The sequence below is a fragment of the Oncorhynchus nerka genome, linkage group LG28 (assembly GCF_034236695.1).
Source record: "Oncorhynchus nerka isolate Pitt River linkage group LG28, Oner_Uvic_2.0, whole genome shotgun sequence".
NCBI classification, from domain to species: Eukaryota; Metazoa; Chordata; class Actinopteri; order Salmoniformes; family Salmonidae; genus Oncorhynchus; species Oncorhynchus nerka.
Genome location: NC_088423.1, coordinates 44,136,921 through 44,162,289, shown reverse-complemented (window position 1 = coordinate 44,162,289; position 25,369 = coordinate 44,136,921). Strand labels below are relative to the sequence as shown.

Sequence of the window (25,369 nt, the reverse complement as noted above, 5' to 3'; positions counted from 1 at the left end):
AAAACCTGTTGGGGCTAGGGGGCAGCATTTTCACTTTTGGATGAAAGGCGTGCCCAGAGTAAACTGCCTCCTACTCTTTCCCAGATGGGAATATATGCATATTATTACTGGTGGATAGAAAACTCTGAAGTTTCTAAAACTGTTTGATTTATGTCTGTGAGTATAACAGAACTCATATGGCAGACAAAAACCTGAGAAGAAATCCAAACAAGAAGTGAGAACTCAATTTTGAAAACAGTGCCATTTGATGTCCATCTTAGATATGGATGAGCATGCACTTCCTGGGGCTTCCACAAGATGTCACCGTCTTTAGATTCTGGTTGTATGATTCTGCTATAAAGGATGGGCTCATAATAGCTCTTTGAGTGGGTGGTCTGGCAGAAAGCCCCCGTCTCATTGCGCGCGGTCACGAGAGAGAGTTCTTGCGTTCCAATGCGTTTCTTCAGACAATGGAATTCTCCGGTTGGAACCTTATTGCTGATTAACCTCTTGCTCCTACCTGACACGCAGGCGTCCCATCTAGACATCTGGAAATGCAAATGCGCTACGCTAAATGCTAATAGTACTAGTTAAAACTCAAACGTTCATTAAAATACACATGCAGGGTAGTGAATTAAAGCTACACTCGTTGTGAATCCAGGCAACAAGACAGATTTTTAAAATGTTTTTCGGCGAAAGCATGAGAAGCTATTATCTGATAGCATGTAACACCCCAAAAAACCCGCAGGAGACGTAAACAAAATAATTAGCATAGTCGGCGCTACACAAAACGCACAAATAAAATATAAAACATTCATTACCTTTGACCATCTTCTTTGTTGGCACTCCTAGATGTCCCATAAACATCACTATTGGGTCTTTTTTTCGATTAAATCGGTCCATATATAGCCTAGATATCGATCTATGAAGACTGTGATCAAGGAAAAAAAATAGCGTTTTATAACGTAACGTCATTTTTTTTAATTAAAAAAGTCGACGATAAACTTTCACAAAACACTTCGAAATACTTTTGTAATGCAACTTTAGGTATTAGTAAACGTTAATAAGCGATCAAATTGATCACGAGGCGATGTATATTCTATAGCTGTCCGTCTGGAAATAATGTCCGGGTAAATCTCAACCAAAATATCCGGTCGGAGACCGGAAGAACTGCGCTGCCTTGCGTCTGTTTGACCAAGAAACAAATAGTAGGCAAATGACAAGACTCTAGACATCGTGTGGAAGCTGTAGGTATTGCAACCTCGGCCCCATTAAATGTGGTTCACCTTTATCAATGGGTTGAAGTGGCGCATGGATATATTTTCCATTTTCAGTGATCAGATTTTCCTGCACTTTTCGATGAAATGCACGTTCTGTTATAGTCACAGCTGTGATTTAACCAGTTTTATAAACGTCTGAGTGTTTTCTATCCACACATACCGGGCGCTGAAATGTTGCGCGATTTTTAACAGAATGTTCGAAAAAGTAGGGGGTAGGAGTAACAGGTTCATGTTTAAATGCATACATCATTTGACTTGTTTCTACGACCTGTAACGGAACTTTGAGTTTTTGTCTGGAGAAATTGCTCGTGGTTTTTGAGGCTTGAATGCTGGGCTGAACATGCTAACAACAAGTGGCTAAATGATGGGCTTTTTGAAACTTTATGGAACAAATCAGTCATTTATTGTCGAACTGGGATTCCTGGAACTGCCTTCTGATGAAGATATTCAAAGGTAAGTGAATATTTAGTGTTTTTTGTAGCTTCTTTTGATGCCAAAACGGCGGCTATTTCTTTGGCTTCTGAGCGCCGTTCTCAGATTATTCTTTTTCCATAAAGTTTTTATTTTATTTTTTAATCTGACAGCGGTTGCATAGAGGATACGTTTATCTTTAATTCTGTGAATAACACTTGCATCTTTTATCAATGTTTATTGTGAGTATTTCTGCAAAATCACCGGATGTTTTGGAATCAAATCATTACTGCACGTAACGCGCCAATATAAACTGAGATGTTATATATTATATATATATATATATACACACATTATCGAACAAAACAAACAATACATGTATAACATGATGTCCTATGAGTGTCATCTGATGGAGATAAGAGGTTAGTGATTCATTTTATCTATATTTATGCTTTTGTGACTGTGAAAAATCGCTGTGTGTGTTTTTGAATTTGGTGGTCATCTAAAATAAATGTGTTTTCGCTGTAAAACATTTTAAAAATCGGATACGATGGGTAGATTAACAAGATGTTTATCTTTCATTTGCTGTATTGGACTTGTTAATGTGTGAAAGTTAAATATTTCTAAAGAATATTTTTTTCAGCTGAATGGGAGGGGGTGTTCCCCTTAGGGAACTCATTGTGCCCCCTAGCCCCAACAGGCCAAGTTAAATAAAGGTTACATTTTTAAAAATGGTCAAGAATGGAGGCCACTGTTTACTTGGGGATCTTCAATCCTGCAGACATTTTTTGGAAACCTTCCCCAGATCCTGTCTCGGAGCTCTACAGACAATTTCTTCGACCACATGGTTTGGTTATTGCTCTGGGATGCACTGTCAAATGTGGGACCTTATATACAGGTGTGTGCCCTACCAAATCATGTCCAATCAAATGAATTTACCCACAGGTGCAATTAAGTTGTAGAAACAATGGAAACAGGATGCACCCGAGCTCAATTTCGAGTCTCAGAGCAATTTTTGTTAGAGACAGCCCAGTCAGAGACAGAATCCTGACTGAAACCAAGCAGAATTTACAATAAGAAGCATTTTATATCTGTTACAAAACGCAGCAAGATATTTTTCTGCATTCTCTTTCATTTTCTGAGTGAAAAACGCAAAATCCTGCGTTAAATGCGAACCCTGACAATACGTGGCTGCTCTCAGGGGGCTATCCCTACGCAATTCTCCTATGAAGACTTGTCCTACAAACCCGAAATCTAGGAGAAATGGGCTAGGGACTAAAATATGACAAGCCTAACAAAATAATTAATTGCATGGCAGTCAAATTTTTCAATAAAATGATCATGAAACAGCTTTATATGTTGTGTGATAAGTGACATTTGGGCCGTTCCATGTCATTTCAGCAAGCCATCACACCCACCATCTCCGGTTGTTCTGAAATAGTTTGATGTTAGAAACACCAGATTAGCATTCCTGCAACATTTAGTTGAAATATGTCCAAAATCATCTAAGTAACCATTGAGGTACACAATCCATTTTTAGATACATTAGGATGATTTTGACATGAAGCTTTAAAATGCTAACATACAGTTGAAGTCGGAAGTTTACATACACTTAGGTTGGTGTCATTAAAACTCGTTTTTCAACCACTCCACAAAATGCTTGTTAACCTCTTGCCTCTACTTGGGACGCTTGCGTCCCAACTAGAGCTCTGGAAATGCAAATGCGCTACGCTAAATGCTAATAGTATTAGTTAAAACTCAAAAGTTCATTAAAATACACATGCAGGGTATCAAATTAAAGCTACACTCGTTGTGAATCCAGGCAACAAGTCCGATTTTTAAAATGCTTTTCGGCGACAGCATGAGAAGCTATTATCTGATAGCATGCACCAATACACTACAACAGAAAAGCACAGCAGGGGACGTAAACAAAATAATTAGCATTTCGGCGTTACACAAACCGCACAATAAAATAGAAAACAGTCATTACCTTTCACCATCTTCTTTGTTGGCACTCCTAGATGTCCCATAAACACTATTGGGTCTTTATTTCGATTAAATCGGGCCATATAAAGCCAAGATATCGTTATATGTAGACTGTGTGATAAACGAAAAAAACAGCGATTTCACAACGTAACGTCATTTTTTTAAATTCAAAAAGTAGACGATAAACTTTCACAAAACACTTCGAAATACGTTTGTAATGCTACTTTAGGTATTAGTAAACGTTAATAAGCGATAAAAATCATACGTAGGCGATGTAAATATCATTAGCTGTCGTCTTGGAAAATTTCAGGAGAGAGCTCTTCCGGAATGATCTGGGTGGAGACCGGAGGTAAGTGGTGCCCCTGTTTCGGTTCAACCAAGAATCAAAGATGATTCAATTCACAAGACTCTAGACAACATGGGGATGCTGTGGGAGTTGAATGCTCGGTCTTATCTAATTCGGCTCACTGTTAACAATTGCTGGAAGTGGCGCAAGGATATTTATTTCCATTTTCTGTGATCAGGTTTTGCTGCGCTTTCCGATGTAACGCACGTTATGTAATAGCCACAGTCGTGATTTAACCAGTTTTAAAAACGTCCGAGGGTTTCCTATCCACACATTCTAACCATATGAACGTACTATATTCCTGGCATGAGTAGCAGGGCGCTGAAATGTTCAAAAAAGTAGAGGGTCGACTGAAGAGGTTAACAAACTATAGTTTTAGCAAGTCGATTAGGACATCTTCTTTGTGCATGACAAGTCATTTTTCAGAAAATGATGTCATGTCTTTAGAAGCTTCTGATAGACTCAAATTATGTCAATTAGCCTATTGGAGACATACCTGTGGATGTATTTCAAGGCCTACCTTCAAACTCTGTGCCTCGTTGCTGGACATCATGGACAAATCAAAAGAAAATGAGCCAAGACCTCAGAAAAGACATTGTAGACCTCTTAAGTCTGGTTCATCCTTGGGAGCAAATCAAAATGCCTGAAGGTAACACGTTCATCTGAACAAACAATAGTATGCAAGTATAAACACCATGGGACCACGCAGCAGTCATACAGCTCAGGAAGGAGACGCGTTCTGTCTCCTAGAGATGAACGTACTTTGGTGCGAAAAGTACAAATCAATCCAAGAACAGCAAAGGACCTTGTGAAGATGCTGGAGGAAGCAGGTACAAAAGTATCTATATCCAGAGGAAAACGAGTCCTATATCAACATAACCTGAAAGGCCGCACAACAAGGAAGAAGCCACTGCTCCAAAATCGCAATAAAAAAGCCAGACTACGGTTTGCAACTGCACATGGAGACAAAGATCGTACTTTTTGGAGAAACATCCTCTGGTCTGATGAAACAAAAAAATAACTATTTGGCCATAATGACCATTAAGCTTGCAAGCCGAAGAACACCATCCCAACCATGAAGCACGGGGGTGGAAGCATCATGTTGTGGTGGTGCTCTGCTGCAGGAGGGACTGGTGCACTTCACAAAATAGATGACTGCATGAGGAAATAAAATTATGTGGATATATTGAAGCAACATCTCAAGACATCAGTCAGGAAGTTAAAGCTAGGTCGCAAATGAGTCTTCCAAAAGGACAATTACCCCAAGCATACTTCCAAAGTTGGCTTAAGGACAACAAAGTCAAGGTATTGGAGTGGCCATCACAAAGCCCTGACCTCAATCCCATAGAAAAGCTGTGGGCAGAACTGAAGAAGCATGTGAGAGCAAAGAGGTCTACAAACCTGACTCAGTTACACCAGCTCTGTCAGGAGGAATGGTCCAAAATTCACCCAACTTATTGTGGGAAGCTTGTGGAAGGCTACCCAAAACGTTTGACCCAAGTTAAACATTTTAAATGCAATGCTACAAAATACTAATTGAGTGTATGTAAACTTCTGACCCACTGGGAATGTGGTGAAAGAAAAAAGCTGAAATAAATTACTACTATTATTCTGACATTTCACATGCTTAAAATAAAGCGGTGATCCTATCTGACCTAAGACAGGGAATTTTTACTAGGATTACATTTCAGGAATTGTGAAAAACTGAGTTTAAATGTATTTGGCTACTGTGAATGTAAACTTCCGACTTCAACTTTTGGTACCAATGACTTGCATTGGATTTGTGCCACAAATGCTAAAAAGTTAGCATTTGAAACAGTAGACAAACCAAAGCATGGATTGCCATCATACCCTGTCCATAGACTGCTTAGAAGGTAAAGAAACCAATGTAATTTTGTAATTTTGGTAAACTATCCCTTAAACATTGTTCCAGGTGATTTTAAAAAGAAAGAAAAACACCTGGAACAGCATCATCTAGTGGTCTGAACCAGGTAATATTTGGAAGTAACAACTTCAATTACTAATTTCTATGAATAGAAAAAACATTTACCAAATTCACTGAGAATGCAATACATAGGATGAAAAAACAACACCCCAAGCCGCAGCTCCATACTACTTGTCAGACACAGAGATCTGATACTATAAACTCGTTGTTGGGGGGGGGGGGGGGTCCGTGGGTGGCTTTGACCATATCTTTGGATTCCTCATGTCTAACTCATGCCAGGTGAGGCATATCAAGAAGCTGATTAAACAGCATGATCATTACAAAAGTCTGGAATAAAGCCCTTTTGGGTGGGCCTGGCACTAAATAATGTTGCAGGAATGCAAATTGTATCTGTTTCTAACAATCGATTTCAGAACAATCAGAGATGGTGGTGTCAAAATAATCTTGTGCTTAATGAGGTAGAACAACCCATTTACCATTAAAAACCCAATATTACTACAATTGCAAAACACTATAGGGAAGAGTGGGGTAAGATGAGCCATTTTATTTTATATTCAGCATCACTCCTTCAAGGGAAATATAGCATTTTTTCTAACAAAGATATCTACATATATTTCAGGATGTAGTGGAGTGGGCACCAACCCGTTGAAAGCGATTAACTTGTCGATCACCAAACATTTCTGTAAATGGTAAAGCCCTGCATTCCTATTATTTTTATTTTTTTGCGCTGTTGGCGGTAGGTGCACTTGATTCAGCATCTCTAGCGCTGGGAAGGCAGTGTTCCCATTTTGAACCATTTCATGTGTCTGAAGTTAGAACCCCGCCTAACCGGCAGGCCCAGAGAGCAAGTCAAGCGCACCTATAAGCCCACCACTGGCCAATCAGATAGCTCAGATCACCCTCTCTGCAGTTTCCTGGCGCCATAGACAAAGTTGATAATGTGAGAGTTCAAAATCATGACGGGAGAGACTCAACGAATACAGCAAAGACCAGCTGTTTTTATGACTAAGTTCATGTTTAAGTTGATAATCAGCACTGTCAACACTTTTGTTCAACAGTTTTAGAAGCCATAAAATGCACACTCCTTACTTCCACTTACGCTACAAGCAGCAGCAAAGAATGAGTACAGCAAAGTGTCGATAAGCTTGTGTTGTTGATAATGAGGAATATTTCACTGTCTCTGGTCATAAGAGTAACAACATGATTTGGTGCATGAGGCAGTAATAATGCCGTGCGACTTAAATTTCTCCATCAGCTGGAAGACTGGGTCCCCTTTTCTTAGCGGAGGGAGGAAGAATGGAGGGAAGGCGAGTCGGATGAGAGGCAGCCTCACCACTGCTCCCTCCCCTCAGCCTGACCATCAGATGCAGGCCATCAGTGCAGTAAAAAAAAATATGCTCACTCAGCGTTGCCTAACAAATTATTACAAAAAATGTATAAATATTATTTCAAAATGGGTCTAAGAAAAACATTGGCAGGATTTATGTTGCATAGTCTTACGTTTTTTTAAGTCATGTTTAAAAAAGATCTGAGCGGTAGATCTCCGCTTGCATTTTGACTCAAAAAAGGTTGGTGTCCACCGATGTAGTGTATCCCTGGAAATAAACAGAATATAAAACATTAATTTTGAAAACATAGTTTGTCCGAAAAAAGTGGTCTCTTGGCACAATTTAGTTGAGTGGCGGGACAGGATAAGTTAAGCCGCCTACAGATGTCTATACTGAACTAAATAGTACCTCTACCTTTTTAAAACACTAGCTAGGTTTCCATACAATTGGCAACAGATTTTCATTGGAATATTTTTTTTAATGCATTTTGCCATCCAATTGACTTGTTGCGGATAGAAGTCTGTGTGTGATGACATAGTGCACATAAAACTTCTGCAGTTAAATTCTCTTGTACCAGATAAAACATACAAGTTAAGTGGTTTTACATCCCTCTACTGATGGTTGTAACAAAAAAATGCATTATATAGCTTATGTGCCCACTCTAGTATTGGCACATGCGCATTAAACAGTTCAAAACAGTTTGTGCATATATTATGACATTAACACTTTTTGTTTGTTTTGGCCTTGGGCAAGGGTTTATTCGGCACAACTTTTTAGTTGTTGAGGAAAGCCATGTACGGTAGCTACAGTCCTTCATCCGTGAAAGAGTCAACTGCAGAGATTCTTCAATCAAGTTTTGTTGTCATTCAACGATAAACTACTTGTTTTTATGCAAATTGTGTTCACTTGAGAAATTCTGCACCAAACATTCTAGTTAGATGTAAAATTGAATGACTAAGATTTCCTTGGCAAAATAGTCCAAATTAATGACAGATTTCTTGAGTTATTTTATATTCATTCTGACTATTTTGGGGAAGTGTATAAAGGCTTTCGCATCTCAGTACTATCACTTTTTTCTCGTTTTTCAAGCAAAGGTCGAAGTATGCAAGCACACTCATTCCGTTCGCATAACCGAGTTTGGCTAGGCAACAAAGATGCAGAATCATCTGGCCAAGTGCATAAAGATCCCTCAGCGCTCACAACAAGCAACCTCTGACAAAAGTTCCTCTACTTCTATTTGAGGTGAAAATAATGAATCAGACACCTTATCGATAGCAAAAGCTCAAGGTCCTCCTGGAATCAAAAGGTCTTTTTGACTCAATGGACAATGGAGGAACATAGACAGATATGCTGATGAATGTCTTGTTTGAACTGTGAATGCAACTGGTTCACCTCTGATGCTCACAGGCAATGTGTTTTGGAAGAGATTTCTGAATGTTCTTCGCCCAGCATACACCCCTCCAACCAAACATGCTTTATCTACTCATTTGCTGGATGCAGAGTTCAACATAGTTCAAGTGAAGGTCAAGCAAATCATAGAGAAAGCAGACAATAATGCAGTCATCTCTGATGGGTGGTCGAATGTTCGTGGGCAAGGAATAATTACCTACATCATCTCCACCCCTCAACCAGTATTCTACAAGAGCACAGAAGGGACAGACATGATCAGGCCCTACACCCAAACAAGGGCACTGCGTTCATCCACCTCTGGCCTGCTCGCCTCCCTACCACTGAGGAAGTACAGTTCCCGCGCAGCCCAGTCAAAACTGTTCGCTGCTCTGGCCCCCCAATGGTGGAACAAACTCCCTCACGACGCCAGGACAGCGGAGTCAATCACCACCTTCCGGAGACACCTGAAACCCCACCTCTTTCAGGAATACCTAGGATAGGATAAAGTAATCCTTCTCACCCCCCCCCCCCCCTTAAAAGATTTAGATGCACTATTGTAAAGTGGCTGTTCCACTGGATGTCTTAAGGTGAACGCACCAATTTGTAAGTCGCTCTGGATAAGAGCGTCTGCGAAATGACTTAAATGTTAAATGTAAATGTACATACTAGTCTACACACTGCAGATGAGCTGAAGGCAGTCATCAATGACCTTGGACCACAGAAGGTATTTGCACTGGTGACAGACAATGCTGCGAACATGAAGGCTGCTTGGTCTAAAGTGGAGGAGCCCTACTCTCACATCACATCCATTGGCTGTGCTGCTCATGCATTGAATCTGCTCCTCAAGGATATCATGGCACTGAAAACAATGGATACACTCTACAAGAGAGCCAAGGAAATGGTTAAGTATGTGAAGAGTCATCAAGTTATAGCAGTAATCTACCTCACCAGGCAAAGTAAGAAGAATAAGAGCACCGCATTGAAGCTGCCCAGCAACACCCGTTGGGGGAGGGTTGACATCCTGTTTGACACTCTCCTGGAGGGGAAGGAGTCCAAAAAATGGCCATATCACAGTCTGCCGATATGGACAACCCCATCAAGAGGATCCTCCTGGATCAAGTATTTTGGGAGCGAGTGGTAAGCAGCCTGAAACCTATAGCAGTAGCCATTGCATGGATTGAGGGAGACAATGCCATCCTGTCTGATGTTCACTCTGCTTGCAGACGTAAAAGAAGTAGGTACTGCCCTGCCCACATCACTGTTGCTCCAAGCAGAGGAAATTGCAGTTCTGAAATGCATCAAAAAGCATGAAGACTTCTGCCTGAAGGCCATACACACGGCAGCGTACATGTTGGACCCCAAGTATGCTGGCAAGAGCATCCTGTCTGGTGCAGATATCAACAAGGCCTATGGTGTCATCACTACCGTGTCTCACCACCTTGGCCTGGATAAGGGCATGGTTCTTGGCAGTCTGGCGAAGTACATTTCCAAGCAAGGGCTTTGGGATGGAGATGCAATATGGCAGTCGCGCCAACATTTACATTTACATTTAACTCATTTAGCATCTCATCAGCCACCTGGTGGAAGGGACTTGGTGGATCTGAGGCTCTTCCCCCTGCTGCTTACATCATCCTCCAAATCCCACCAACATCAGACGCCTCAGAGTGCAACTGGTCCTTGTTTGGGAACACACACACCAAAGTGCACAACAGGCTGACCAATACAAGGGTTGAAAAATAGTTGGCCAATAGGGCAAATGAGGATTTTTGAGCATGACAACGAGCCATCCTCAACAAGGTTGGAAAGTGACAGTGTAGATGAGGCATCAGAGTCTGATGTTCAATATGTTCAAGAAGTGGACAATGAGGAGGTCCAGGGAGAAGACATGGAAGCCTGAGAGGAAGACAACCAAAGATTTAGTTTCTGGACTGTCATTTTATGTTGAAAACATTTTTGGGAGATGCGATGGAACATTGGGGATCAATCAATATTCCATTTTGTTGATCAGCGAAATCATCCCATGTGAAGAGTCAACTCATTTAATAAAGTTAAATTCGTAACTAAATATTATTTTTTTCTTTCTTTTGGAAGGATTTAATAATTTGCAATTATGTCTACTTATGATAAGGTAAATATATCCAATGCAAAAAACATCTACATTGTATTAATATTCATTTGTTTTTAATCCCGGTAATTCCTTCGGAAAGTTTCCACCTCTGAATATTCCCCAAAATGGTCAACCCTACTTATGACTGAAAATCACTTCTGGACATCTGGACAGCAATTATTCAACTCAAAATGGACAAAGATTTTTTTCTTTAACGAGTCCCGACGAAGGATATACGGCTTTCTCGGGAACGGGGCCAAATCCCCATCATTTGCAAAGACGGAGAACAGGGTTCTGGAGGTCAGGCTGCCTTTGAAAATTCATAGACGAGTGAGTAAACCTCCTCTACCATAAGTCCTATTAGCCAACGTGCAATCATTGGATAACAAAATGGATGAGCGCCGATCAAGGATATCCTATAAACGAGACATTAAAAACTGTAATACCTTACGTTTCATCGAGTCGTGGCTGAACGACATGGATAACATACCACTGGTGGGGTACTCGGTCCATCTGCAAGATAGAACAGTTGCCTCCAGTAAGACGAGGGGTGACATCTAATATTAAGTCTAAAGGTTTTGCTCGCCTGAGGTAGAGTCTCTCATGATAAGCTGTGGACCACACTATTTACCAAGAGTTTTCATCTATATTCTTCATAGAGGTCTACATACCATCACAAACCGATGCTGGCACTAAGACCACAATCAATCAACAGCCAAAAGTTTTAAGAATGACACAAATATACATTTTCATAAAGTCTGCTGCCTCAGTTTGTATAATGGCAATTTGCATATACTGCAGAATGTTATGAAGAGTGATCAGATGAATTGCAATTAATTGCAAAGTCCCTCTTTGCCATGCAAATTAACTGCATCCCAATAAAAAATGTCCACTGCATTTCAGCCCTGCCACAAAAGGACCAGCTGACATCATGTCAGTGATTCTCTCGTTACACAGGTGCGAGTGTTGACGAGGACAAGGCTGGAGATCACTCTGTCATGCTGACTGGAAGCTTCAAAAGGAGGGTGGTGCTTGGAATCATCGTTCTTCCTCTGTCAATCATGGTTATGAGCCGTCATCATTGCTTTGCACAAAAAGGGCTTCACAGGCAAGGATATTGCTGCCAGTAAGATTGCACCTAAATCAACCATTTATTGGATCATCAAGAACTTTAAGGAGAGCGGTTCAATTGTTGTGAAAAAGGCTTCAGGGAGCCCAAGAATGTCCAGCAAGCACCAGGACAGTCTCCTAACGTTGATTCAGCTGTGGGATCGGGGCACCACAGTATAGAGCTTGCTCAGGAATAGCAGCATACAGCTGTGAGTGCAGCTACACGCAGTGAGGCGTAGACCTTTGGAGGACTGCTGAGGACTGGGGTAAAGTAATTTTCTCTGATGAATCCCCTTTCCGATTGTTTGCAGCATCCGGGAAAAAGCTTGTCCAGAGAAGACAAGGTGGGCGCTACCATCAGTCCTGTGTCATGCCAACAGTAAAGCATCCTGAGACCATTCATGTGTGGGGTTGCTTCTCAGACAAGGGAGTGGGCTCACTCCTAAGAACAAAGCCATGAATAAAGAATGGTACCAACACATCCTCCGAGACAACTTCTCCCAACAATCCAGGAACAGTTTGGTGACGAACAATGCCTTTTCCAGCATGATGGAGCACCTTGCAATAAGACAAAAGTGATAACTAAGTGGCTTAGGGAACAAAACATTATTTTGGGTCCATGGCAAGGAAACTCCACAGACCTTAATCCCATTGACAACTTGTGGTCAATCCTCAAGAGAATTCTGACAAACTCCAAGAATTGATTATGCAAGAATGGGCTGCCATCAGTCAGGATGTGGCCCAGAAGTTAATTGACAGCATGCCAGGGCAGATTGCAGAAGTCTTGAAAAAGAAGGGTCAACATTGCAAATATTGACTCTTTTCATCAACATGTAATTGTCAATAAAAGCCTTTGACACTTATGAAATTCTTGTAATTATACTTCAGTATTCCATAGTAACATCTGACAATAATATCTAAAGATCCTGAAGCAGCAAACTTTGTGGAAATTAATATTTGTCATTCTCAACTTTTGGCCACGACTGTATAAGCATAAGCAAACAGGAAAACAATCATCTAGAGGCGGCGCTCCTAGTGTCTTGGCACTTTAATGCAGGGAAATTTAAATCAGTTGTACCTAATATCAACCAGCATGTTAAATGTTCAACCAGAGGGGGAAAAAGTCTAGACCACCTTTACTCCACACACAGAGACACGTACAAAGCTCTCCCTCGCCCTAAGCTACAGGACTGTTTTGTTAGCACCGACTGGAATATGTTCCAGGATACTTCCTATGGCATTGAGGAGTACAATACATCAGTCCCTGCCTTCATCAATAAGTGCATTGATGACGTCGTCCCCACAGTGACCATACGTACATACCCCAACCAGAAGCCATGGATTACAGGCAACATCCACACTGAGCTAAAGGGTAGAGCTGCCGCTTTCAAGGAGTGGGACGCTAACCCGGAAGCTTTTAAGAAATCCCGCTATGCCCTCCGACGAACCATCAAACAGGCAAAGCGTCAATACAAGACTAAGATTGAATCCTACTACACCGGCTCTGACGCTCTTCAGATGTGGCAGGGCTTGCAAACTATTAAGGACTACAAAGGGAAGCACTGCCGCGAGCTGCCCAGTGATGCAAGTCTACCATACGAGCTAAATAACTTCTATACTCGCTTCAATGCCAGCAACACCGAAGCATGCATGAGAGCATCAGCTGTTCCAGAAAACTGTGTGATCACGCGCTCCATAGCCAATGTGAGTAAGACCTTTAAACAGGCTAACATTCACAAGGCCAGACGGATTACCAGGACGTGTACTCCGAGCATGCGCTGACCAACTGGCAAGTGTCTTCACTGACATTTTCAACCTGTCCCTGACCGAGTCTGTAATACCAACATGTTTCAAGCAGACCACCATAGACCCTGTGCCCAAGAACACCAAGGTAACCTGCCTAAATGACTAGACTCATAGCAATCACATCCGTAGCCATTTAGTGCTTTGAAAGTCTGGTCATGGCTCACAACACCCTTATCACAGAAACCCTAGACCCACTCCAATTTGCATACCACCCCAACAGAGCCACAGATGATCCAAGCTCTATTGCACTCCACACTGCCCTTTCACACCTGGACAAAAGGAACACCTTCATGAGAATGCTATTCATTGACTAAAGCTCAGCGTTCAACACCAAAACATCATCACTAAGCTAAGGACCCTGGAGCTAAACACCTCCCTCTGCAACTGGATCCTGGACTTCCTGACGGGCCGCCCCCAGTTGGTAAGGGTAGGTAAAAACATCTGCCATTCTGATCCTCAACACAGGGGCCCCTCAGGTGCGTGCCCAGTCAACCTCCTGTACTCCCTGTTCACCCACGACTGCATAGCCAAGTACGACTCCAACACCATCAAGTTTTCCGATGACACAACTGATCACTGACAACGATGAGACAGCCTATGGGGAGGTCAGAGAGCTGGAAGTGTGGTGCCAGGGTAACAACCTCTCCCTCAGCGTGAGCAAGACAAAGGAGATGATTGTGGACTACAGAAAAAGGAGGACCGAGCACGCCCCCATTCTCATCGATGAGGCTGTAATGGAGCAGGTTGAGAGCTTCAAGTTCCTTGGTGTCCACATCACCAACAAACTATCATGGTCCAAACACACCAAGACAGTCATGAAGAGGGCACAACAATGCCTATTCCCTCTCGGGAGACTGAAAAGATTTGGTATGGATCCCCAGATCCTCAAAATTATACAGCTGCACCTTCGAGAGCATCCTGACGGGTGGCATCACAGCCTGGTATGGCAACTGCTCAGCCTCTGACCGCAAGGCACTACAGAGGGTAGTGCGTACGGCCCAGTACATCACTGGGGCCAAACTTCCTGCCATCCAGGACCTCTATACCAGGCGGTGTCGGAGGAAGGCCCCAAAACTTACCAATGCCCCCAAACAATTGCCAAGGACTCCAACCACCCTAGTCATAGACTGTTCTCTCTGCTACCACATGGCAAGCGGTACCGGAGCGCTAAGTTTAGATCAAAAGGGCTTCTTAATAAGGATCGGACACTTTTTTTCATTTTTGTCTAAAATGAAACCCAAATCTAACTGCCTGTAGCTCAGGACCTGAAGCAAGGATATGCATATTCTTGATGCCATTTCAAAGGAAACACACTGAAGCTTGTGGAAATGTGAAATTAATGTAGGAGAATATAACATTAGATCTGGTAAAAGATAAGATTTTTCTGTGTGTTTTCTTGTGTTTGTTTTTTCATCATCTTCGAAATGCAAGATTATGGTCACCCTATTATTCCAGTTTAGGCACAATTTAGATTTTGGCGACTAGGTGGCAGCAGTGTATGTGCAAAGTTTTAGACTGGTCCAATGAACCATTGTATTTCTGTTCAAAATGTTGTATCAAGACTGTCCAAATGTGCCTAATTGATCTATTAATACATTTTAAGTTCATAAATGTGCACTTTCCTCAAAAAATAGCATGGTATTCTTTCACTGTAATAGCTACTCTAAATTGGACAGTGCAGTTAGATTAACAATAATTTAAGCTTTGTATAGCTTACAGCTATACTGTTATTTTATTGTTGCTCCTTAATTTTGTGTTATATTTCTATTTTATTTTTGTTAAACTGCATTGTTGGTTAAGAGCTTGTAAGTAAGCATTTCACTGTAAGGTTGTTTTATTTTCCGCATGTGATAAATAAAAATGTATTTGATTTGTCTAGCGTATTTTGTTCTGTTGAAAGTCTACCAACAAATTTGCTGTTTCCATCAGGCCTGTTGTGACATTTCTTTATCCAACATGTACTTTACTCACAGAAAAAGGTTGCATGGAAACCTTGTTACTGTCTATCTTTATTTCCCCAAACCCAATTCCAATCAGTCTTTTAAGCATTTTAACAATACTTCATACTAGAGGTCGACCGATTAATCGGAATGGCCGATTAATTAGGGCCGATTTCAAGTTTTCATAACAATCGGAAATCTGTATTTTTGGACCCCGATTTAGCCTATTTTTTTTTTTACAACTTTATTTAACGAGGCAAGTCAGTTAAGAACACATTCTTATTTTCAATGACGGCCTAGGAACGGTGGGTTAACTGCCTTGTTCAGGGGAAGAACAACAGATTTTTACCTTGTCAGCTCAGGGATTCAATTTTGCAAACTTACGGTTAACTAGTCCAACGCTCTAACCACCTGCCTCACAAGGAGCCTGCCTGTTATGCGAATGCAGTAAGCCAAGGTAAGTTGCTAGCTAGCATTAAACTAATCTTATAAAAAACAATCAATCAATCATAATCACTAGTTATAACTACACATGGTTGATGATATTACTAGTTTATATAGCTTGTCCTGCGTTGCATATAATCGATGCGGTGCGCATTCGCGAAAAAGGACTGTCATTGCTCCAACGTGGACCTAACCATAAACATCAATGCCTTTCTTAAAATCAATACACAGAAGTATATATTTTTAAACCTGCATATTTAGCTAAAAGAAAGGTTAGCAGGCAATATTAACCAGGTGAAATTGTGTCACTTCTCTTGCGTTCATTGCACACAGAGTCAGGGTATATGCAACAGTTTGGGCCGCCTGGCTCATTGCAAACTAATTTGCCAGAATTTTACGTAATTATGACATAACATTGAAGGTTGTGCAATGTAACAGCAATTTAGACTTAGGGATGCCATCAGTTAGATAAAATACGGAATGGTTCCGTATTTCACTGAAAGAATAAACGTTTTGTTTTTGAAATGATAGTTTCCGGATTTGACCATATTAATGACATAAGGCTCGTATTTCTGTGTATTATTATGTTACAATTAAGTCCAATTTGTAAGTCGCTCTGGATAAGAGCGTCTGCTAAATGACTTAAATGTAAATGTAAATGATTTGATAGAGCAGTCTGAGCGATGGTAGGCACCAGCAGGCTCATAAGCATTCGTTCAAACAGCACTTTAGTGCGTTTTGCAAGCAGCTCTTCGCAATGCTTCAAGCATTGCGCTGTTTATGACTTCAAGCCTATCAACTCCCGAGATTAGGCTGGTGTAACCGATGTGAAATGGCTAGCTAGTTAGCGGGGTGAGCGCTAATAGCGTTTCAAACGTCACTCGCCCTGAGACTTGGAGTAGTTGTTCCCCTTGTTCTGCATGGGTAACACTGCTTCGAGGGTGGCTGTTGTCGATGTGTTCCTGGTTCGAGGCCAGGTAGCGGCGAGGAGTGGGATGGAAGCTATACTGTTACACTGGCAATACTAAAGTACCTATAAGAACATCCAATAGTCAAAGGTAAATGAAATACAAATCGTATAGAGAGAAATAGTCCTATAATTCCTATAATAAACTACAAACTAAAACTTCTTACCTGGGAATATTGAAAACTCATGTTAAAAGGAACGACCAGCTTTCATATGTTCTCATGTTCTGAGCAAGGAACTTAAACTTTAGCTTTCTTACATGGCACATATTGCACTTTTACTTTCTTCTCAAACACTTTGTTTTTGCATTATTTAAACCAAATTGAACATGTTTCAATATTTATTTGAGGCTAAATTGATTTTATTGATGTATTAAGTTAAAATAAGTGTTCATTCAGTATTGTTGTAATTGTCATTATTACAAATACATTTTAAAAAGTTGTCCAATCGGTATCGGCGTTGAAAAATCCTAATCGGTCGACCTCTACTTCATACACATTTTCTAAAAGAGAACTGATTCTGTATACTGGTCGTTAGGGTGGGATTGGCATGGGTTGTGGGGGTCCGTGGGTTGCTTTTGCCCATTTTTGGGGATTACCCCATGTCTTACTCATTAGTAGGAAGACGTTTGCTCCAAATCGGATGTTGGGTACAATATTTATTGAATATTATCTGAAATCCTATAACTTAAAATGGCCAATTTGAGTGCAATCAATTAGCTTCATCTCTGAGATAAAACTAGATTTCAACTAAATAAAAAGTTTCAGGAATACCAATCTTAACCATTTCAGAACAGAGGATTCCAGAACAATCTGAGACGGTGGGTGCCATGGCTTGCTGAAATGACATGGAACGACTCTAGTAGCCTTTCGGGATAATTCAACCAACTTCTACATTTGGGCTTTCCAAATGCTCTTTGTGACTGACCACCTGCCAAAGTGGCTGGTGAAACAGGGCTCTACAGTGCGACTATTTTACTCACATACACACCTAAATGTTTTGCTGTGCGACATGGAATTTCTATTTAGGAGCAACAGTGCACCTACAAAATTAAGGATTCTAGTTTTAATTATGTTGCTAAATTTCTGTGTGCACCTACATTTTTCAACTAAGGCACATATGTGCTTTGTAAAAAAAAAAATGTCAGCCATAAGAAAGACAGTCTTTACCTGCCAATGCCAAAATCCACCCGCATTTGGTGAGTGTTACTTTTTCCACCCTGGTCCCATGAATTGAATGGGATTTGTGCCACAAATGCTAAAACGTCAACATGTGGAAACAATGCAAGGGCAATTCATACTTATTTGCCGTCATACCTTGTTCAAAGACTATTACAGGGTAAGGAAACCAATGTGTCAGTTAATAATTTAGGTGAACTAACTCTTTAACACATCTATGGCCCAATTGATAACCGAGCAGCAATATTGCAAACTAGCTAAATTAGCTACTCAGCTAGTCAGGTACAGGCCTGGCATCTGATGATTAGCAAGGATAGTCCAGATAATTACTTAGCCAGCTAGTTAAGGCCTGCATGTTGGGATTATCACTTGGTTTTCAACATGAACAGACAGCAGAATGTCAACCAAGAATATTCCTAATACTGCAGGTGAATTAAATTAACCCCAATCATGTGATGAATCATACAGGTTGGCAAAGTAGATAAAGTAACGTTCATTGGATTGACACCAATGACGTTACAATGTAGCTAGCTAGTTGAAGTAGCTAGCCATCTACATAAGACAGCTAACGTTAGCTACATAAGTGGCTTGCTGTATAATTCAATAGCTAGCTAACTGTCATGGCCAACGATTTAGCTAGCATTAACTCGTTTTTCTTGGTGAGACAGATAACGTTAGTAACTTAGCTACTTTATCACGCTAACGTAGTTAGGCTCAGTCATACATTTGACAGGTCGGCTAGCTAGTTATGCCCTAGTTTACATCGTTGACAACACATAGCGTCGGTGTGAAATTAGCCGTTACTGGGTTTTTGAAGCATCAGCTAGCAAACTAACATTGCACACAACTTTTTGGATCAAACAGAATTGCGAAAATACTCTACCTGTTAGGAGTTCCAAGATGGAGTCCTTGTGCAATTTCAATTGATAAGCTAACTGCCCAACAGTGATGACCAATAATCATTTACAAGACATAGGAAAACTACTATATTTTGACATTCCAGTACGTGAGACACATTCAAACCAAAAACTATTAATTCAAAAGGTAGCTTCCTAATATACACAAATTAAACACATAAACCGGCCGACAATCTGTACTTAGTAAACACACTACGTGGAAAAGCTGGGTCTTCACAACCGAACATGCTGCACTGCCACTGGAATGGTTTGACAGCTCTCTAGGCCAATCGGGTTTGACTGCTCGGTAAACCAATCCATCTCGATTAAATATAATTATTTTAGCAAAACAATATTGATTCACTTGAAGATATGGGAGATTTTTTTTTACGTTTACCATAATTAGTTACATAAATTTATGTTGATCCATAAGCTAATTTTTTCAACGAATCCCAGTCACAACAGAACTGAAATCGATTAATCAAAATGGGCAGGTCTAACAGTAAGCAGCACGATTGATTGAGTGTTCGCGATAACGAAAGCATGATGGTCAGCATCCATGGCATTGCAAAAGACTGCAGCACTGGTCAGTTTTTTAAATCTTTGACTGCAGACTAGGCTACATCTCTGCAACCTGATGTAAACAACATTACAAGCTGTTCATTGTAGTCTATGTTTCCAGTACATGTTTGCTTCACCTGTTAATACACATGTATGAAGGTTTTCGTTGAATTTTGTTTCATACAAAATACCGGCCCTGTTTGTGGGCTGGTATGATGAAATCATCATAAAAATTGTAAAAATTATTTCGGGAGCCAATGTTTCCTTATGCATTTATGGGTGTGCTATTCTTTAGCATTATAACCATTAAGGCACTGTTGTTGGAATAGTGATTTCCATAATGGCTGATGAATCAATAGATAGACCTATTGAAGGTATATGGAGGGAAAACTTTATGTGAAATATCTCAATTAAAATGTAGCCTATATTCCAGCATAAACTTTAATTTTTGTAGAAAATAAAAGCATTTATGTTTCTACGTGTCATGTAAAGATCTTGTGGGGTTTTCTATAACTTAGCAAAATGGAATGTACAGTATATCAAAGCCCTTATCGCTCTGTGTGATATCAGTGGCCTATTTATTCAACATATAACCTGAAATTTGTATTGCTTTGTGTTTAAAACATGCAGCGGTACCTCCTTACAATCAAAGCCCTTTATTTGCCCATTTGCAAAGTGTTTGATCACCTGTGGGGTTTGTAATTACAACATTTCACCTGCAAATAAAGGAACGTCATAGACACACCAACCCTACTGAGGCAATAACAAGACAGATATCTTTATGGATGTCAGTCATACACCTGTACATACATGACATTTGTTGTATGCTCAACCAACAGGTTATATTTTGTACAAATTGTTGTGAACATCTGTCAAAATAGTACAAATAAACACCTGGAACCTTGATGATAATATTTAATCTACAAAACTAAAATTGTTCAACAGTTTGCACATTGAAACAATGTGTTAATTTATTCATCAAACAGCACAATCATTATTACATAATTATAGACGATGATGTGAAAAAAGTAGGCTTCTTCTCCACTATATGAAACATCTGGATTTCTTTTGATTACACAGACTGGAATATGTTACGGGGTTCATCCAATGGCATTGAGGAATATACCACCTTAGTCACCAGCTTCATCAATAAGTGCATCGACGACGTCGTCCCCACAGTGACCGTACGTACAATCAGAAGCCATGGATTACAGGCAACATCCGCACTGAGCTAAAGGCTAGAGCTGTCACTTTCAAGGAGTGGGACACTAATCCGGACGCTTATAAGAAATCCCGCTATGCCCTCCGACAAACCATCAAACAGGCAAAGCGTCAATACAAGACTAAGATTGAATCCTACTACACCATCTCTGACGCTCGTCGAGGTAGAGCTTGTAAACTATTACGGACTACAAAGGGAAACCCAGCTGCGAGCTGCCCAGTGACGCAAGCCTACCAGACGAGATAAATGCCTTTTATGCTTGCTTCGAGGCAAGCAACATTGAAGCATGCATGAGAGTGCCAGCTGTTCTGGACAACTGCGTGATCACGCTCTCCGTAGCCGATGTGAGCAAAACCTTTTAACATTCACAAGGCCGTGTACTCAGAGCATGCGCGGACCAACTGGCAAGTGTCATCACTGACATTTTCAATCTCTCCCTGACCGAGTCTGTAATACCTGCATGTTTCAAGCAGACCAACATAGTCCCTATGCTCAAGAAAGCAAAGCTAACCTGCCTAAATGACTACCGCCCTGTAGCACTCACGTCAGTAGACATGAAGTGCTTTGAAAGGCTAGTCATGGCTCATATCAACACCAGCATCCCGGAAATCCTAGACCCACTCAATTTGCATACCGTCCCAACAGATCCACAGCTGACGCAATCTCAATCGCACTCCACACTGCCCTTTCCTACCTGGACAAAAGGAACACCTATGTGAGAATGCTTTTCATTGACTACAGCTGATAGTTGTAAGTTCCTTGGTGTACACATCACCAACAAACTATCATGGTCTAAACACTCCAAGACAGTCGTGAAGAGGGCACGACAACACCTTTTCCACCTCAGGAGACTGAAAAGATTTGTCATGGGTCCCCAGATCCTCATAAAGTTCTACAGCTGCTCTATCGAGAGCATCCTGATCAGCTGCATCACCGCCTGGTATGGCAACTGCTCGGCATCCAACTGTAACGCGCTACAGAGGGTAGTGCGTAAGGTCCAGTACATCACTGGGGCCAACGTTCCTGCCATCCAGGACTTACAGAGTATAGTAAAAATAAAGAAAACCCTGGAATGAGAAAATAGCAAAAAGAAAACCCTGGAATGAGTATGTCTCTAAACGTTTGACTGGTACTGTATATACTAGGCGGTGTCAGAGGAAGGCTCAAAATATTGTCCAAGTCATAGACTGATCTCTCTGCTACCGCACAGCAAGTGGTACCAGAGCACCAAGTCTAGGTCCAAAAGGCTCCTTAACCGCTTCTACCCTCAAGCCATAATACTGCTGAACAATTAATAAAATGGCCAACAGGACTAGTTACATTGACACTCCGCCCCCCCACCCCTTCCATGTTTTTACACTGCTGCTACTCGCTATTTATTATCTATGTATAGTCACTTTACCCTACCTACATGTACAAATTACCTCGACTAACCTGTACCCACGTACAGTGGGTACCAGTACCCCTTGTATATAGCCTCGTTATTTTTATTTTATTGTGTTACTTTTTATTTCCTTTTTTACTTTAGTAAATATTTTATTAACTATTTCTTGACCTGCATTGTTGGTTAAGGGCTTGTAAGTAAGTATCTACATCTGTTGTATTCGGGCATGTGACAAATAAATGTTTTATTTGTTTTATTTGACTTCATCAAAACTGAAAATATTTACTCAAGATATCTGTGAAGTAATTATAATCTTTATTCATAGTTACCCAATTAGAGACTGATAAAACTGATGCCAGATTTTGGAATCAGTTGGCGATGAAACCATTGCGGAGTTTGATGTAAAATATATCACTAGCCACTTTAAACAATGCTACCTAATATAATGTTTACATACCCTACATTATTCATCTCATATGTATACGTATATACTGTACTCTATATCATCTACTGCATCCTTATGTAATACATGTATCACTAGCCACTTTAACTGTGCCACTTTGTTTACATACTCATCTCATATGTGTATACTGCACTCAATACCATCTACTGTATCTTGCCTATGCCGCTCTGTACCATCACTCATTCATATATCTTTATGTACATATTCTTTATCCCCTTACACTTGTGTCTATAAGGTAGTAGTTTTGGAATTGTTAGCTAGATTACTTGTTGGTTATTACTGCATTATCGGAACTAGAAGCACAAGCATTTCGCTACACTCGCACTAACATCTGCTAACCATGTGTATGTGACAAATAAAATTTGATTTGATTTGATATAAGAATTCCTTTGATGTCCTATTTCTCAGGCAATTGAATCTAATTCATTTATAAGTCTTAATTTCAAGGCACTGGTGTGCTTGTGGCGTCATTTGATGGAGTTCAGCATACAGTAACATAGTTTGCCAGGCAGTTGTAAGAAATTAGACCAAATCAGGTTTAAAGGCCTAGTGCATTCAAAAACGTGATATACCTGTCTTTTATAAATATTTCCACACTAGATGGTTGGAATAATACTGTAAAATTGTGAAAATGATGATAATTCCCTTTTAATGTATGAGCTTTTTGAAACGACTGCCTGAAATTTCAGACTGTTTTGTGGGATAAAAGTTTTGGCCTGCCTGGTGACATCAACAGGCGGTAAATTGGTTAATAGACCAATAAGAAAGAGAGCTCCAAACCTCTGCCAAATACAGCTAGTTTTCAGTTAGTTGCAGATTTTTGGGGGGTGCAATGAGCTACAGAAGGCTAAATCGGTCCTTAATGCAAGACTAGTAAAGGCCCACTGCACTACTTTTGTGAGAAGATTATTTTTCTAAATTCAGATTTTTCAGAGGGTGCTGCAGCACCCTCAGCACCCATACTTCCCGCAGCTATGATTGGGGCTGTAATAAGATAGATAGCTTAGGCTATTATCAAGGCATTTGTGGCTACAAGCTTTAGAGACATTTGGATTTTTGATCATCTGGAAAAAAATACTAATTGAAAGTAAAATGATGACAGACCTTCAAATCAAACAACGATGTTTCCACGTCATTTCAACAACAAAAAATCTATGTGATGACATTGAATCAAAGTGGAAAACTGATTGGATTTGCAAAAAGTCATCAACATAAGGGAATTTGGTCTTGTTTAACCTAAATCCAATAACATAGTGACATTTTTTTGTTGATTTCAAGTTGATTCCACGTTAGTTGACAACTCAACCAAATGTAAATCAAAACTAGACGTTGAAATTACATCTATGCCCAGTGGGTTTCGGCAGCGGGTAAATCCTATATGATGAGATGCATTGATTCATGAATGTTGGCAAATTTACCTAAAATGATGAATATGTATAAGGTACATAGGCCTTCTATATAGCTTTGAATGTCATTGGAAAAATGGTAAAGTACACAAGGAATAATTGTTCAGCAGTGTGGGTTAAAAAAAAAGAACATATCGCAAGCTACAATTTAGATTTCAAATAAGTGTAATGGATGTGAAACGGCTGGCTTAGTTAGCGGTGCGCGCTAAATAGCGTTTCAATCGGTGACGTCACTTGCTCTGAGACCTTGAAGTAGTGGTTCCCCTTGCTCTGCAAGGGCCGCGGCTTTTGTGGAGCGATGGGTAACGATGCTTCGTGGGTGACTGTTGTTGATGTGTGCAGAGGGGCCCTGGTTCGGGCCCGGGTATGGGCAGGGGAACGGTCTAAAGTTATACTGTTACATTGATGCTGTTGACCCGGATCACTGTTTGCTGCGGAAAAGGAGGAGGTCAAAAGGGGGGTGAGTGTAACGGATGTGAAACGGCTAGCTTAGTTAGCGGTGCGTGCTAAATAGCATTCACTTGCTCTGAGGCCTTGAAGTAGTGGTTCCCCTTGCTCTGCAAGGGCTGCGGCTTTTGTGGAGTGATGGGTAACGATGCTTCGTGGGTGTCAGTTGTTGATGTGTGCAGAGGGTCCATCCCTGGTTCGCGCCCGGGTATGGGCGAGGGGACGGTCTAAAGTTATACTGTTACATAGGCACATTCTTCTCTTGTCCTCTACCTTGCAACTGTTCCCTGGGTCCTTGGTGTACAAGAGATGTGTTGTCTGTACATATACCTAGTAAAATAATGGTTAATAAACAACTCTAAAGGGGCCACATAAAATTAGCTTTTGTATTTTCCAGAATTCTTCTCTGTTTTATTTTTCCTGGTTTCAGTTTTTTTAAGTGTCTCAATATTAGAATGATTCATAGAGAACAATGAAAATGGATGTTCTGAGTCCATGTCATGCTTAAAAAAAACGAAATAATTTATATTTAAGTGTAATTCCCCTTTAATTGTGCATTAAGCGAGAGAGGAATGTGTTGGTCTAGCGATGTTTTTGCTGTTAGGCTTACTGCTGCTCCTTACAAAAAAGTTATACAGTAATCCTGCAGGAATTCAAACCTTTGTGAAGGAATTGTGCAGTTGTCCTGCACGAATCCTGTAGGATTGACAAACTCCTGCAGGAAAAGTCCCTGATGCTCCTACAGGACACCTGCAGAAATTTGACAGAAATTAT

The 25,369-nt window shown here is 40.6% G+C and overlaps 1 protein-coding gene across 5 annotated transcripts in view; it reads right to left on the bottom strand.

Moving 5' to 3' along the window:
* The window catches only part of LOC115113263 (Golgi-specific brefeldin A-resistance guanine nucleotide exchange factor 1-like), a 128,518-nt gene extending 109,137 nt beyond the window's left edge, over positions 1-19,381 (bottom strand). For all 5 annotated transcript variants that reach the window (XM_029640734.2, XM_029640736.2, XM_029640735.2 and 2 more), the window contains exon 1: positions 19,100-19,381. In XM_029640734.2, coding sequence (XP_029496594.2) covers positions 19,100-19,179 — 80 coding nt within the window. In that variant the 5' untranslated portion in view covers positions 19,180-19,381. The remainder of the gene's footprint in view (positions 1-19,099) is intronic.
* Between the last annotated feature and the right edge of the window lie 5,988 nt (positions 19,382-25,369).